At 43.3% G+C, this 16,711-nt stretch overlaps 1 protein-coding gene and 1 pseudogene across 1 annotated transcript in view; one reads left to right on the plus strand and one right to left on the minus strand.

Moving 5' to 3' along the window:
• Nucleotides 1-5,055: 5,055 nt before the first annotated feature.
• On the minus strand, nucleotides 5,056-5,431 carry LOC127234017 (60S ribosomal protein L31-like; annotated as a pseudogene).
• A 7,885-nt stretch (nucleotides 5,432-13,316) lies between these two features.
• Rtn4 (reticulon 4) overlaps nucleotides 13,317-16,711 on the plus strand; it is a 53,295-nt gene continuing 49,900 nt past the window's right edge. The window contains exon 1 of the mRNA XM_051200713.1: nucleotides 13,317-14,106. Within this exon, the coding sequence (XP_051056670.1) occupies nucleotides 13,590-14,106 (517 nt within the window). The 5' untranslated portion in view covers nucleotides 13,317-13,589. The remainder of the gene's footprint in view (nucleotides 14,107-16,711) is intronic.

The following is a 16,711-nucleotide window of genomic DNA, read 5'->3' on the forward strand; positions in this document are numbered from 1 at the left end:
AAGGAATGCCATGCTAAAACCAAACTATGCCCCTGCAGTGCCTGTGGTTTCCTGAAAGACATCTAATAAAATCATATACACCATGACTGACAGCCAACATTAAGGATGCACTTGAAATTACTACCAGTAGAAAGTCAGAGTTGGCAGTGAAGTGTGTTTGCAAAGTTTCTATTACACTCTTATCCAATGCCTTCACATATGTGGTCTTTACTGAAGAATTCTGGAATAGATTGCTGCTATTAGGCTTCTATTTTGGAGACTCAAATAGCTTTATAATGACAGATGCTGTGACCGTCTACTTAGAAACAGTTCACAGGCAGGTGTCCGAAGAGTCCTTCCCCTTTAAGTTAGCTGTTTACATCTCAAAGATGCCTTGCTTCTCCTTTGGGAAAAAATAATTTCCCGGAAACTACAGAGGATTAGCTAGGGGAGAAAGTAGGGGAAATAGAGGGAAAATAAAGTAATATACTATTAAAATACATATGATGATGGAGTTTTTCAAGTCATTTAGGCCTTTGTGAAATTTCTCAATTTTTTTTTACATTGATAAAAGTTCTGTAGGAAATACCATTTACATTTTGATTAGTGCTTATAACCAAATCACTGATATTTTACATGAAAATATTTGCAAATATCTTCAGCTTTTCACATTTTGTCTATTGCTTTGGTGCTTTGAGATTTGTAAAAGGGAAATGTCTGCTTCTCAGAAGCCTCAGAAGGCTCACACCGAAGGGCTTCTTAGTGTATGATAATCCTGCCAACCCTGGCTCTAGTTGGGAACAGTACCGAAGTTGCTCCAGGGGGAAGAACATTGATAAGTTGTTTGTCTCTCTATCTGGTATTAGCACAAAATGAAATTAAAAGTTAAAAGTTAACTGATTAAAATAATCTTGAAGATAAATCAGACCTAAGACATTTAAGCCCCTGGTCTCACAGGTGAAATACTGGTAAATGAATAAACATATTGGAGCTTTGGGATCTTGAACAGCAACAAAAAGGAATGAATAACCAATGCACACAAAAGCATGAAGAAACTTTAACATATAGTATGTTAAAGCAGCCAGACCCTTAGGTCTGCTGTCCTATGGTCCTCCTTATGTGATATTCTCAAACCTGCAGAAGGTGTGGTGCCCAGAGGCACCAAGGAACAGCGGAGCTGTAGCAGCACACATCATTCATGCTTCCCTATCTCATTAAAAATCTGTTCAAATGATAAAGGCTGGCATTGGATCTCATACTTTAAATGCATGAACCATGTTATATGTAAATTATATTGCAATAAGGTTGTTTTAAAAGAAGTGTTGCAGGGTTTCAGAAATATAGTAATAAAAGCATAACAGGCTTAGGACACACTCACTTTAAATAATAGTATGTGTATATTTTCATGATCAGTTTATATTTTTATTATACAGTGTACAGTCCCCTGCAAACAGAAGCTTACTCCAGTTTCTAAAGTCTAGATAACTCTTAAGATAGACTTACATTGCACTACAGCACTATCAGTTACAAAGAGACAGTGGCTGCTGTAGAAAAGAAAACTGGCCTAAGAAACAGTCTTTAAACATGCTTAGACACAACATCTGTGTGTGTTTATAGGACTGAGTTATAATGTAAGCTCTAGGCTAGTGAATGTGCTGCCATGGAACAGAGCAACCTGATCAGAATTCTTGGTGCTTTCATTGAATTTATTGGTTCTGAGGCTTCCTGCCTGCAGGTCTGCAGTAGGCCTCTCAGTGCTGCTGCGGCTGCTTTTAAATTAACTTGATTATAAGAATTGATTCTTGTCCACAAAATGAGTTGCTTTAAGTGCACAGTTCCATGAGTTTGACTTGGTATGTAACCATGTAACCATCACCACAATTAGACACAAATTGTTCTCATTTCTACAAGTTCCCTTCCCTGCCCACACCTTCTGCAGGTTTGAGAATATCACATAAGGAGGATCATAGGACAGCAGACCTAAGGGTCTGGCTGCTTTAACATACTATATGTTAAAGTTTCTTCATGCTTTTGTGTGCATTGGTTATTCATTCCTTTTTGTTGCTGTTGAAGATCCCAAAGTTCCAATATGTTTATTCATTTACCAGTTGATGAACACTGAGATTGTCTCCTGTTCTCATTTCTGTTGGATAAATAAGTCTGTAGAAAATTACTGGGTCACATATATGTATGTATATGGGTGTTTTGACTGCACGTATGTCTGTGCACCATGTACATGTAGTGTCCAAGGAGGCCAGAAAAAGACATTGGATTTTCCTGGAACTAGTGTTCAGACAGTTGTGAACCTCCATGTAGATTCTGGGAATCAAACCCAGGTCCTTGCAAGAGCTCTTAACTGATGAGCCATCTCTTCAGCCATTGCTTACATTTATAAGTAATGTAATGTGTGTGTGTGTGTGTGTGTGTGTGTGTGTGTGTGTATACAAATATATATGTATATATCTGTGTATATAATGTATAATATTATGTACATGTTTTAAAATATGTATACGTAACTAGTAAGGTTTTTCCTACTGCCGCTGGTCTTGTCCCGCCGCCACGCCAGCCCCAATTAACACACTAAGACTCTGTATATCTTGACTCCTCCTTACTCCTTCCTCTTTCCTCCTTGTCTCCTAGTCCTGTCTATCTTGCTTTCCTATTGGCCAACAGTGCTTTATTCATTAACCAGTATGAGAAACATATTTACAGAATGACATCTCCCATCATGTATACATTATGGAATGGCTAAATTAAACAATATATGTCTCAGCTCATTTATGTTTTGTGTGTAGGGAACACTTACAGTCTGTTGTTTTCAGGAATATGGCACTTTTTTACTATATGTGGTCACTGTATCGCCTGATTTCTGTCTGAAACTTTGTCTCCTTTCATCAAAATTGATTTTTTTAAAAAGAATTATTTGTTTACTTATTTTATGTACATGAGTTCTCTGAGGGCATCAGATCTCATTATAGATGGCTGTGAGCTACCATATGGTTGCTAGGCATTGAACTAGGACCTCTGGAAGAACAGCTAGTACACTTAACCACTAAGCCATTTCTCCAGCCCCCTCAAAATGAGTTTTTGAAAATTTTCTTCCCATTGTTAATTGTTACAGCTCTGAAGGGAAAAGCATCCTCCTGGTAGTCAGAAGCCAAGGGATACCTACAGCTCTTCAGTGAAAGTATCCCAACAGAAGTGTTACAGTTCTGTTCTGTTGGGAGACAGTTTCCCTAGCAAAATAGTACAGTCTTTGACCCAGGGAAGGTTTCCCTAATGCAAATGTAAGGACTCTGTTCCAGCAATTCTGCTCCTACAACAGAAAATGTTTCCTCAGCCAAAGTGTTACAGTTCTGCTCTGCTCAGCTCTGCTCTGGTGAGAGCTCTTATACCTCTTACTCTGCTGGGGTGAGGATTGTTATATACTCTGCTGTACAAAAGAAAGTCATTACAACAAAACTTACTCAAGAGAGTAAGAGAGGAATCCAGGAGAGTGGCTGTCTCTGCCAAGGTAGAAAATGGGAGCCCCAAACTGAACAGGCACAGGGTTTATGAAGATGGAGGTTTCTGTCCTACTTGGTCCCGGAGCTGTTAACCCCAAATAAACACACAGAGACATATTATTTCTTAAACTATTTGGCCAATGGCTTAGGCTTCTTATTAGTTAGCTCTGTCTTAATTATTAACCCATTTCTATTAATCTTTGTACTGCCATAAGGCTGTGGCTTACCTGTAATCTGACATGTTACTCCTTTGGCAGCATGGCGTCTCTTTTTCGGTCTCTTTCTGCCTTCCTCTCCCCAGCCTTCTCCTGGTATGGTAGCCTGGCTACTGACCAATCAGTGTTTTATTCATCAATCAATAAGAGAAACATACACAGAAGCATATAGAGGTAGAGCTTGCCAAGATGGAGATGTTCAGAGTGGGGATTGGTAAAATCTTAGTTCCTGAGTTTGGGGCAAGCTAAGAGACTGGTTGGATTTTGAGCTCTGGGATTGGTTCATTTTCATGCTCTGGGGATGGCTGATTTTTGTACTCTGGGACTGGTTGAATTTCAATTCCTGAGTTAGTTAGGGCTAGGGTGTGTCTCCTTGGCTCTGATCTTACAGCCAGGGTATTCTTTCATTGGCCCTTTTTACCCTATATTCGTTTTCACTTATTTGTTGTGATATAACTTTTTGTTGTTTTAAAGAAATATCTCCCTTATGGGCAGTGGTGGCACATGCCTTTAATCCCAGCACTTGGGAGGCAAAGGCAGGTGGACCTCTGTGAGTTCAAGGCCAGCCTGGCCTACAAAGTGAGTTCTAGTTCAGACAGAGCTTTTACATAGAGAAACCCTTGGGGGGGGGGACAAAAAACAAAACAAAACAAAACAACAAAATCCTTGGAGATTCTTCAACCTTATCTTCTAATGTGTCTTTTAATTAAACACATTGCAATTAAAAATTTTGCGTGGTATACTATACATGGTATAAAATTTATCTTTTTAGTACTTTTTTTTTTTTTTCCAGTGCTAGGGATCAAAACTAGGGCAATGCTAGGAAATACTCCACCATTGAGCTACATTTCTGGTCCCTGGTTTCAACCATTCCTAAGAAAACAGTGCAGGGGCGCTGGGTATATTCATAGTGTCATGTGTCATACAGTCATTCCCTGTACAGCTACAGAATTTTTCATCATCCATATTGAAACTGCAATCATTAAGACTCTCCATTTTTCCCTTACACTTCCCTCCAGTGCTCATTATTCTTTCTGTCTCTAAAAATTGAATTTTCTTAAGTAGCTATATAGGTAGAATTTCTGTCCTCTTCTGGCTTCTTTTCCTTCACATAGTGTCTCTGAGGTTCATCTGTGTTGTAACATACATGAGCATTTCATTCTTTTTAAAGGCCAGTTACTATAACATTGTACCTGTATGCCATACTCTATTTTTCTAGCCATGTATTGATGACTATTTGGTGGTATGAGTCTTTGTCTATTGAGAATGCTATGAACATACAATTGATTTTATTTTCTAAACTTGTCTCTGACCCCCCCCCCCGCAGTTCTCCAACTTATTTGACAATCAGCAGATTAGTTCTCATTGACTGTCTGTAGATTTTTGAATGTAGTAACAGGCACGTAGGTTACCAATGTATACAGCTTGTTTGGTGAGTCCTCGTCCTCTTTACGTTTTCTGGACAAACGTACATGGTTACTGTACGGAACGTTCCTTATTCCTTTGGCCCAGATGGCTTTATTGAGCCTGGTAACGATGCACAAGTCTGGGGTCCCCATCTCCTTCATGGCAAATTTCCGGATTTCTTTTGAGTGCCCGAGAAGCATGCTTTTTGAAGCCCACGCCATGGATGTGCTTGTGGATATTGATGATGTACTCCCGGGTCACCACCTCGTTGAAGGCAGAACAGCCCTTCTTCTCGCCACCCTTCACGGGAGCCATTTTGCCGGGACCCAAACTGGAAAGACTTGTCTCTGATTTTTAACTTTGTATTTGTTGCGTTTTTTGTTTCATGGAAGTGATATCCTAAATATTAATTGTAGGGTTTTTCCTTCCTTTATCCATAAATTTCTTTTGACATAGTGCAAAACTGAAAAACAAACAAAAAACTGGACTGGACTCTGTGGAGAAGGAAGTAGAATGTTAGACTGAGTGGCAGCACTAGGCAGCCTTAATCCTCAAGCACCACAGATGTTGCTCAACTGAAAATTTTCTCTTGAGCCAATTTTCTCCACATAGGAGTCATGAGGTCTCTCTGCTGGAAGAATGGGCTGTAGAGGGGCAGGGTGCAGAGGAGCAGAGATGTATGACAGCCTCAGTTCAAGCTCTCTGAGAGCAGTGGAGGGGGGTGGGGTGGTGTCTGGAGACAAAGCTGTTCTTCCTTTCTCTGTTGTCTTCTACCCTGTCACTGCCAGAGCTGCTTTGTTTCTAGTTGCTATTGTCCCTTCAGAGATTATTTGAGCTGTGACTTCATCCATTCTGCCAAGCCAGTAATTCTCTTCCATCCAAAGAGTCACTGAACTATTTATTCCCGGTAGTGTTTTTCCCTTATTCTCTTTGCTTTAATGACATTTTGACAGTTTGGACTGCAAAGGATGGAAATGCATGCTTTGCCATGTTCAATTCATTAGATGAACATTGGAAATTCATAAGTGATTTACACTTCTTTTCCTTCTTTTTTCACCCCATCTTTAATTTTTTGAGACAGGGTTTCTTTATGTTACCTTGTTGTCCTGGAACTTGCTCTGTAGACCAGGCTGGCCTTGAACTCATATAGGTCCACCTGCCTCTGCCTCCGGAGTGTTGGGATTAAAGGAGTGCACCACTATTGCCCAGCTGTGACTTATATTTCTTTTACCACTTGAAAGGAAAAAATTTTACTCAGGATAATGAATAAAGGTAAAATAAAATTTAAATTCTAAAAACCTTGTTATTTAAAAAATATTTTTTTGAGTATGAATATTTTGTTCATACTATGTGTTTAGTGTTCAAGGAGATCAGAAGAGGGCACTGGATTCCCTGGAACTGAGGTTGTGGACAGTTGTTAACACCATGGGTGTTAGGAATCAAACCTGGGTCCTCTGCAAGAACTACAACTACTGAACCATCTCTCTAGTCCCACAACAACTTTTTAATAACTAAAGGAAAATGAGTTTGTTTTATTTAAAAAGCCCCAGGCAGAAAATACAACATTCCTGTGCCTAGATTTCTTGGGAAAGAAAACTGGTGTTAGGAGTATTGTTGATTTACTAATTTTAAAACAATTTGTGCTAGAGAGATGCCTCAGTCATTAGGAACACTAACTGCTCTTCTAGAGAATCAGGGCTTGATTTCCAACACCCACATGATAGCTTACAACTATCCATAACTGTAGTTACAGGGGATATAATGTCCTCTTCACACTTCAGTGGGCATGCATTTGGTATATGTACATATACACAGGCGAAACACTTATGCATAAAAAATCTAAAGTTAAAAAAATTTCAAGACAGGGTTTGTCTGTGTTACAGCTCTGGCTGTCCTGGAACTAGCTTTGTAGACCAACCTGGCCTCAAACTCACAGAGATCCACCTGTCTCTGCCTACCAAGTACTGGGATTAAAGGTGTGTGACATCACTGCCCAGCTTAAAAATATTTTTATTTTTAATATTACCTCTTCTCTTTCTTTCCCTGGCCCTCCTAAGTCCCCTCCCTCCTTTCCATGCCTCCCTCAAGGTGAGACCCCTCTTTGTGATTACTGTTGTTACATATACACAGTGTATGTATATGTATGCACAAATATGTAAATGCAACCTGCTGAGTCCATGTTTTAATTTTTTAACTTCATTTTACATTGCTGAGTTTATTTCTGTTGTTTGTGTGTCTAGGACTTCAGGACTCATCACTCTGTTAACAACAAATTAGGAGGCTCATTTCTGGGAAAGGCTAACCTTCCCTCTCTCAGGTGTCACCAGTTGTCTATAGTTTCTTGCTCAGGTGTGGGAAGGAGCCCATGAGATTTCTCCCTCACTTTGTGTTAGCATGTCTACTGATATTGCTATTGTTCAGGTAATTGTTTGTACAGCCATTTCTAGGAAAGACTGTTTCACAGCAGACTTCCTGGCATTCTGGCTCTAACAATCTTTGCACTCCCTCTTCCTAGATGTTGCGACCCACAGATGCAGGAGCTGTCATGTAGATTTATCCACTGGGGCTGGGCTCCCAATGAAGCATTGATCTCTGCATTGTGTGCAATTGTGGTTTTCTATGATGCCTCTATTTGCTGAAAAGAGAAGCTTCTTTGATGAGGGGTGGTAGCTACACATATCTGTGGGTGTGAGGATACAATTTAGAATGTAGAACTGTGTGGGTCTAGAAAAGTGGCTGTAGTTGATTCTTTTCTAAGATCCATGACCTCAGGAAGTTGGCCAAGTTTCCAGTATCAGGCATGTTTTCCCTCCTGTTCATTAATCCCAATGGTCAGAATAAGGATTGTTAGGAATAAAGCACATGGGGGAACCTTGGTAGATTCCACAGCAGGATAGGGACAAACACACCAGGCAGACAGCGCTTAAGTGAGAAGTTTTATTAGGAAGGGAAGCGAGTGGGGTGGGGGGAGGTAAAGAGATACAGAGATAGAGGGCAGAAGAGAAGAGGGAGACAGGACTGTCTCCTCTTCAGAAGTGGGCTGGGGTTGGATGAGTGAGGGGTAGTGTGTTTCCCCACCTGCATTCAGACTATATACCCATGGAACCCTGACCAGGGTACTGCCTGAGTGATCTGCCAGGTGATATGCCAGCATAATGCCAGAGTTCTTACAAGACCTCTACCACAAATTGAACCAAATTTGAAGCAAGCTTGATTTTTATTGGGATGCACCCAAGAGCTGGTCAGCACCTGCCTCCTAAATCAGGTTAAAGAGAGCAGCCCCAAATCTATTTGAGTTTCTTGTAAAGTAGTAAACTCACAGTAGCTTTTAAAGAAGGGCAATAATAATTTTACAGAATGAGGTAATAAAGAAATACAAAAGCCCTTTAAAAAATCATGTGGTCATGCACCATGTGAATCAAAAACAGATTTTGTTTATGAAGAAATACATTTCCCAGGAAGGAAAGAAAGCATCTCTATTTTTTAATTTTTTATATGCATTAGTGTTTTGCCATGTGTTTTGGGTCCATTGGAATTGGAGTTACAGATAGTTGTGAGGGGCCATGTTGGTATTTCGAGTTGAACTTGGGCCCTCTGGAAGAGCAATCATTACTCTTAACCACTGAGCCATCTCTCCATCCCTAGAAAGCTTTCTAAATGATGACTTCCTGCATAGCTAGTTCCTCTGTGTATGAAGAGGATGAGAGAGAAGTGTGGAAAAGAAGGGAGTCCTTAGGGGAAAAGAGAAACAGGGGCAGAAGAAGGGAGAAAAGAAAGGAGTGAAAGGGGAAGCCTGGGGAGAAGGACAGATGAAAGACTGAGGAGCAGCAAAGATGGCATCAGACCTGCACGGGCGGGGGGCAAGGGGGGGACCATTGCACATATCCAAGAGCCTCAACTGGTGCAGCTGAGTCTGCTTTAGGAGGAGAAGCTGGGTCTGGAGGACGGATCCTTGAGAGGAGGGGGTCACTGAGTCCACAGTCCAGCATGTAGAATCTTGGTGCCAAGGGTAGGTACTGTGCTTGTCACACATGGTTCCCTGTGCCCTTCCAGAACATGGTCTGTGCCTTATTCTCATCTTTAGCCTCTGAAAGCCTAACCTGTTCTTATACTACTGTGGCCACTGCATCCTCTTCTGGAATCTTTGGAGTAAGGACATCAGGAGAAGTTTAGAGACGGTCTATCTGGCTGCTTCTGGAGACCACCTGACTTTTCCCAGTCTGGTTGAACCCAAACAGGCTTTGTTTTGCTGCTTCTGTATCTGGCCTTGCTTAACTGAAGGGCTGGCTGCCCCATCACAAATTCTTGTTTCAGAACTGGAAACAAGTCTGGGGTTAAAGTGGGTGCACAGGTCTGGGCAGTATTTTGCCCAGCTCCCACTAGGGAGTAGTCAGAGCCTACTTTAGGAAGCTGAATGAGGGCCTAGAAGGTGTCAATGCCTGCACACATAGTCAAACCAGGAGTTGTAGATGGGATGTCTTTCACCACTGAGCAACAAACAGCAGTTGACAGCCCTTTCCTACTTTGGTAGTAGCAATGGTAATTATAGATAAAGGGCCCTGTGTGATAATCAGACCAGTACCCTGGGTTACTGAGTAAGCCATCTATCCTATTCTGCCCTGGTCCTCTCCAAGAATTTCATGTTGCTTACCTCAGAGTAGTCATTGAGATGGTGAGCTGTATTCAGGGCCCCCAGAATGACAACATGACCAGGAAGGCTTTTGCTCAGATCTACACACAGAAACATGCCTGGATCAGTTGCCTAAGCTTCCTAGATGCACATGGTGGCAGTACCATATTGACTAGGGTTGAGGTTGTTTTCCCTTACCAGAGCTGGGAGATCCTCTTTGCTGAACTCATCCATGTTTCATAGCAACTGACACCTGTATTCTGGGTGGCAAGCAGCCCACTTAGGCCTTCAGCAGCCATTGGAGTAGTACTGTCTTTACAGCTGCTTGTGACACTAACATAGGAGCTCCAGCCCTCAACAATAGCCAGGATCACTGTCAGCACATCACTGGAGACAATATTAGCATTCAGTTTGTTCGAAATGGATCTCAGTGCCTGGCTATCACACACAACACTGAGCAAACAGTCATAGGGAAGTTCACAAAGTACCCACTTTCCCTGTACATCATTGATGGGAGATGCCATTTTGTAAATGTTTCTCATACTGGTTAATGAATGAAGCACTGTTGGCCAATAGGAAAGGAAGATAGGAGGGACTAGGAGACAAGGAGAAAAGAGGAAGGAGGAAGGGGAGTCAAGATGGAGAGTCTGGAGAAAGCAGAACCGCCAGCCGCCTCTCCCTGGTAAGATCATGTGAAAATACATAGAAATGGGTTAATAATTAAGACAGAGCTAGCAGACAAAAAACTAGTACCTGGCCAACAGCATTATACCAAATACAGAGTCTCAGTGTGTTAATTGGGGCTGGCATGGTGGCGGGACTAGACCAGTGGCGGGCGGAAAAACCTTACTCCATACACATCATAGCAGGTATTCTTCCATATTTCCATTCATCTGTCCATAGATAAGCAAGCTGGTTCAATTTTCTGGCTAATTTAGGTCCAACACTAAATTGTCAATGGGTTACTAACATGGCTGGACACATTGATCTCTATTTTTACTCTTACTATTGAATGCAGTTTGAATCAACATTAACCAGGATTACAAAACTGCATTTCATAAAATGCTGTATTACATGGAACCTAAAACCAATGAGATAGTAGGGCAAACCATGAAAAAGCTGTTAAAACCCCCACTCATGCCAAAATCATGTGTCAGTGGTTTATTTATTTGTTATTTTCAGTAGAAAGACTGATTGTAACTAAGAAGTACACTTGAAAACTGTCAAGTCCTTTTCAGTAGGTGAAAAGGCAGAAATCTCTTGAAACAGTATTGTCTGGAATCCATCTCTCATATTTCTTCAAGTATGGGCAAACCCATTCTGAAGTTCAGATCTTCCAATATGTCGACATGAATATACCTATCGAGGGGCATATGTGCTACAAGGCAAACAGCCTTTCCACAAGGGTTTAGGTAGCAAGCATCTTGCAACAGTATTTATTATTATAGAACTGGAATGGCCTATTTTCTGAGTAGTGACCCTTAACTGGAATTGTGTTTTGTTTGGTGCTGATAAAGACTACATACCCAATGCATGTTTTTTGTAAGAATCAACAAAACAAAATAGAAACATAAAATGGATATTTCAATTAATTTCTGTTGTGTAATGAATTACTTAAAAAGGTAGCGGTTTAAAACAACAGTGATTCATTATTTTTTTATTTATATTGGCTGGACACTCTGGGATGAACTCACATTTTTGTGAGAATAGCACTATGGCTGGAATAGTTGGATGTCTTTTTCATGTGTCTCTCTTATTTTCCAGAATGAATACTGCCAGATGGTTTTAAAAGAACATTTCTTTAAAGAATTATTATTTTTTTTTTGTGTATGAGTGTTATGCTGTGTGCATGTATGTGTACCATGCAGGTGCCTGGCTCCTGAGGTCATAAGAGGGCTTTGGGTAAGCTGGAACTGGAGCTATGGACAGTTGGGAATCACCATGTGGGTGTTGAGACTTGAACTAAGGCCCTCTGCAAGAGCAATAAGTGCTCTTATTTCCAGCTCCATTGCATTTTTCTTATTGTTATTTTGAGGGAGAGAGAAGAAGGGAGAGAGAGAGTCACATGTGTACAGACAGATTCCAGAGAAGGCCATTAGAGGGTAAAGGAGCCTCTATAACTGAAAGTACAGTGATTGTAAGCTGCTTGGGTGCTGGAAACAGAACTCAGTCCTGTGAAAAAGTTGAGTTATTGCTGGGCCATTTCTCAAGCTCATTCCCCCTACAATTATTTTTCAGTACTTAAATCTAGGGTAACATTAATTTGTTGGGACTAAGAATTTGCTTAAAGAACCAACAATTTCCCCACGATAAACACATCTTCTAAATCACTAGACTATTCATTTAAAAGTTCTACAAGCTGCTTCAAAAGGAATACATGTGAATTTGATACTTATCCCCATATATTCAAGATATTATCAATGACTACATAAAACCAATGTGAAGCAGAGATTATAACACTTCTTGTTATGAATTCTGGAGATGCAGTGTGTATTTTATTCATCACACCTTATTTCAGTGCTCTCAGTCAGTATCTAAAGCAACCAGTCACTAAAGTACACAGTGTGTATGTAGACAGAACAGTTAGAATACAGGCCTCCAGAGTACACATGCAGCCACTAATTTAGAAAAGTGTCAGAAAGGACTCTCTGAGCCTCTGGGTGCTAATTCTTCTATGTTCTTCAACCATTTTCTTTAAAGTGCAGCTTTGCAAAAAAGTACATGGCGGGGGTGGGGGGGTGGAGGAGGGGAAAGGGACAAGCTTTTCTAGCATGTCAAGCCAGTGAGTGTAGTAGGGCTTCCGACTCCCGGAAGCTTGACTCATCTGAGATGTTGACTCATCAGCCTAAGGTGACTGAAGAGCAGTCAACCAATTTTGCCTCCCAAGGCATCTATTTCTATGTTCCTCTCTCTACCCCTTCTGGGTGACTCATTCTCCTAGCACTTTAAGAGTCTAGCAGAAAGCAAGGCCAAAAGCCCTCTTTGGAAGAGCATTCTAGCAGCGAGCCCCAGAGCCACAGCTGTTTTGTCTATCTCATTCCAGGCCTGCAGTTTACAAGTGGAGTGAACCTGATCTGTCAAAACAGTGTTTTGTTTTTATCTTTTCCCTTTCAATATGGTGGTAGTTATGATTTGGGAGCTTGTTTGAAAATAAGCCTTTTATTTTAAAAATCTGTTAAGGCCTAATCCGGTCTTATTAGCACCTTTCTCCACGGTCGTTTTCCTTTTCAGGGAGGGAACTTTCCACTCAGAGGTCCCCAGGATAACGCCCTTCCGCTGGTTTGTTGGAAAACTCTAAATCCCCAGGAGGTGCCCTTCCCCTTTCGCCCTAGGGTAGACTTATATCCAGCTGTAGGCAAGGCCAGGACCCCACCCCACTCCGCGTCTACTAGAGGTAGGGGTGGAGCCTAGCTCCAAGACACGCCCTCCGAACGTCGCCCGCAGGAGGAAGTGCGGCAGGACCCGCCTGCCCCTCCCACTTCTGTTGGATAGGCCTTCTGTCTATCTTCTCTATTCGGCAGCCTATTGGCTCTCTGTCTCCCGCGCCAGGCAGCCACCCCACCCCTTCGGGAAGGTGAGTCACGCCAAACTGGGCGGAGAGTCTGCTGGCCTGTCTCCTTCGCTCGTCTGGGCGGCGGCGGCTGCTGTGACTGGGGACAGGGCGGGTGGTGCATCTCGGGCGCGGAGGCAGGAGACGTCTCATTGTTCAGGGAGCCGTCGCCTCTGCAGTTTCCTCGGCTTGGCCTGCCCGGCCCCTGTCAGTCCTGCCCAACCCCCACAACCGCCCGCGGCTGTAAGGAGAAGCGGCCCGGCGGTGGCAGTAGCTGCAGCATCATCTCGGACCGACCAGCCATGGAAGACCTAGACCAGTCGCCTCTGGTCTCCTCGTCCGCGGACAGCCCGCCCCGGCCTCCTCCTCCCGCCTTTCAGTACCAGTTCGTGAGGGAGCCCGAGGACGAGGAGGACGAGGACGAGGAGGACGATGAGGACGAGGACGAGGATCTGGAGGAGCTGGAGGTGCTGGAAAGGAAGCCGGCCGCTGGGCTGTCAGCCGCCCCGGTGCCACCCGCCACCGCCTCGCCGCTGCTGGACTTGGGGAGCGACTCTGTGCCCCCGGCGCCCCGTGGGCCGCTGCCGGCCGCGCCCCCTGCTGCCCCTGAGCGGCAGCCGTCCTGGGAGCGGAGCCCCACGGCACCCGCGCCATCCCTGCCTGCCGCTGCCGCAGTCCTGCCCTCCAAGCTCCCCGAGGACGACGAGCCTCCGGCGCGGCCTCCGCCTCCGCCCCCAGCCGGCGTGAGCCCCCTGGCTGAGCCCGCCGCGCCCCCTTCCACGCCGGCCGCGCCCAAGCGCAGGGGCTCCGGCTCAGTGGGTGAGTGTCATCGCGTGCCGTCCTCACGCCCCTCCCTCTTTGTGTTTGGCCCGGGAGGGGGGGGCGCAGGCAGGGCTGCCTTGGGACCCGAGGGGCTTTTGTCTGCGAGCGGCAGGGCGATGGCGCCCCCGCAGGCGGGAGGAAGGCAGAAGGGTGGGGCGGCCGCGGAAGCCCAGGCGCCTTTATTGTCTGTCCGGGTTTCGGGGATCACGTGCACCCCGCCAAGTCCCCAGTTTTTCCTTCTGGTCCCCATTCCATCGTTCTCCCGAAGTAGGCACAGCCGCTGTCAACAGCTGGGTGTGTATCGAGAAACTAGGGTTGTGGATTCCTTGGGCTGGATGTGGCAATGGAAAGGCTACGGCGCCTAAACCTTTTATTTAAAGGAGGGGCCTTTGACGACCACCCTATAGTCTTTCCTAGGCTTGTCTTCTTGCCAGGCGTCTGGAGATCCTTGGCTCTAATCCCCTCCCCCTCTTACTGGTGGGGAATTGGTTGAGCTGCTAACCCGTCTACACTGTGATCCAACTGCAGTGAAGAGAGAGCGCCTCCAGTGGCGTGGTTCCAGGAGAATTGGGTAGCAGAGACTTTTGGTGAAGTTCTGCCACCGCCCATCTCATTTGGGTGTAATGTGGCTACTCCACCATACAATCGAGCCAGGGAAACGAGATCTGGGCATTGTGTTCCCTTGGGGCGTAGTTCGCTAGGGCCTCAGTTGCACGGTACAAGAAATCGCCATATGTTAATGTGCATCTCTCAATCTCTAAATGTATCGAAATTGACTCTTTAGAGAAAAGGCAAAAAAATCGTTGACCTTAAAAAAAAAAAAAAAAAAAAAAAAAGGAGGAACCTGTGGATTCCTGGTTAAGGAATTGGTTCCTATTTCCCTGATTTGAGACTGTATCATATATTGGTTAGAAGTGCTAGTTTTTGGAACTATATGATTTAGATTGACAAAATACAGGTTGGTAGTTTCCAAGATATTGTATATTGTTTTTAAAATTTTAAAAGGAACATGGAACTTTTTTTAAGGAAAAATCTGCTTCAGGCTGTAGTTACAGTAAAAAATTAAGTGGTGTGATTGCCTGCTGGGAAAATTTCACAACATTTCAAGATTTGGGAAGTGGTTCATTTCCTAGAAGAATATCATCCTGAGCTTACACTATCTGTTTTTAAAGTTTTTAAAAATTCACAATGGGAAGAGTGAACCAATAGGGATGTTTCTGGGTAACTTCATTATGGGCATATTCCAAGGCACTATTCAAAAACAATTACTACGGTAAAGAATTTAGAAGGCAACCTTCGCTTGCCCATCTTTACCTAATTTTTTTTTCTTTTGAGGGAAACTAAAGTAGAAAAAATAAAAAATAATGTATTAAAATTTTAAGCTAGAAGCATAACTATTGGCAAAACCGCAATTATCGTCTTCTCTGCCTGCATGGGAGTAAGAGAATAGTGCTGTTCTGTTAATATTGAGGGAATTCAGGAAGTGACAACATTTTCTTGAAATCTTGACTGCTAAAATATAAGTTTAGGAGACAGAGGAGAGGATGTTGCCCACTCAGGGATTTTGAACTGATTGTAGTTATTTGGAAACATCCATTTCTTTTATTGAACACTGAATGTGGTCATTGATGGTTAATTTCAGTGCATCTAGATTTAATGCACTGAAGAGATTGCTCATTGGCTGGTGCCATTACTGATCCCTATTATTGATTACCTGGGACACTTTTTCTTTTAACCTTAACTGTTCTAGGCTGCTAAGATGTGGCTGTGAGCAAGACCCATGCTTCCCTCATGGGAGGAATATACATAATAAACATAAGAAAGAACTAAAAATGATGGTGCTATGATGAGGACAACAGCTTTAAGGAATGGGAGTAACTGAAATATGTGGGGGCCATTTTAAGGTTGCTTGATGGTAAGAAAAAGAACATGAGGTTTGAGCTGCAGAGGATAATTCCTAGGGCAAAGACCCCTAGGCAGGACTGAGCTTGTTTATCAAGTTCCATTAGTGAAGAAAACTGTCAGAGTGCAGAGGTGGGTTACATTCCGGTAGCTCAGAGCCTCCCAGGCTGTGCTAGAATGTATGGCTTTAAAAAGTAGTTATTTTAGGAGTGCATTATGTTGTGATTTTGAAGTAAAAATGTCGTTTGGAAGGCTCAGTCTGGGAGAGGATTAATGGGAATAAAGACAAAGGATGTGAGAAACATTAGGTACATGGTTAGAAACAGACAAACTGGAAGAGTGGCTCTAGATCCCTAGCACCTGGAGTTTAACTTTGATGTTTAGGTTTCTAGGGAGATACTCACTTTGTCCTTACCTGTGTCACTGACCACGCCCATTGGGGAGTGGGGACAGGAGCTGAGGAGACCTGGGGGAACTAGGTCTGGGGAAGGGTCCCTGGAGCATTCTCTTGCTTGTGGGATTGGGTCAGAGAGCATCTGGAGGTATCCTTGGGACCAGGAACCTGCTGGTGTTTATCTGTCTCTGTTGCAAGTTATTTCTCCCTGAATAAACACCTATTCAGCCTATTTGTTTTTCTTGATCCTTATTAAACCATGATACTTTAGTTATAATTTTTGTGATTGCTATTGTTCAGAGTATC

This window comes from Phodopus roborovskii, unplaced genomic scaffold (assembly GCF_943737965.1).
Source record: "Phodopus roborovskii unplaced genomic scaffold, PHOROB, whole genome shotgun sequence".
Lineage (NCBI taxonomy): Eukaryota > Metazoa > Chordata > Mammalia > Rodentia > Cricetidae > Phodopus > Phodopus roborovskii.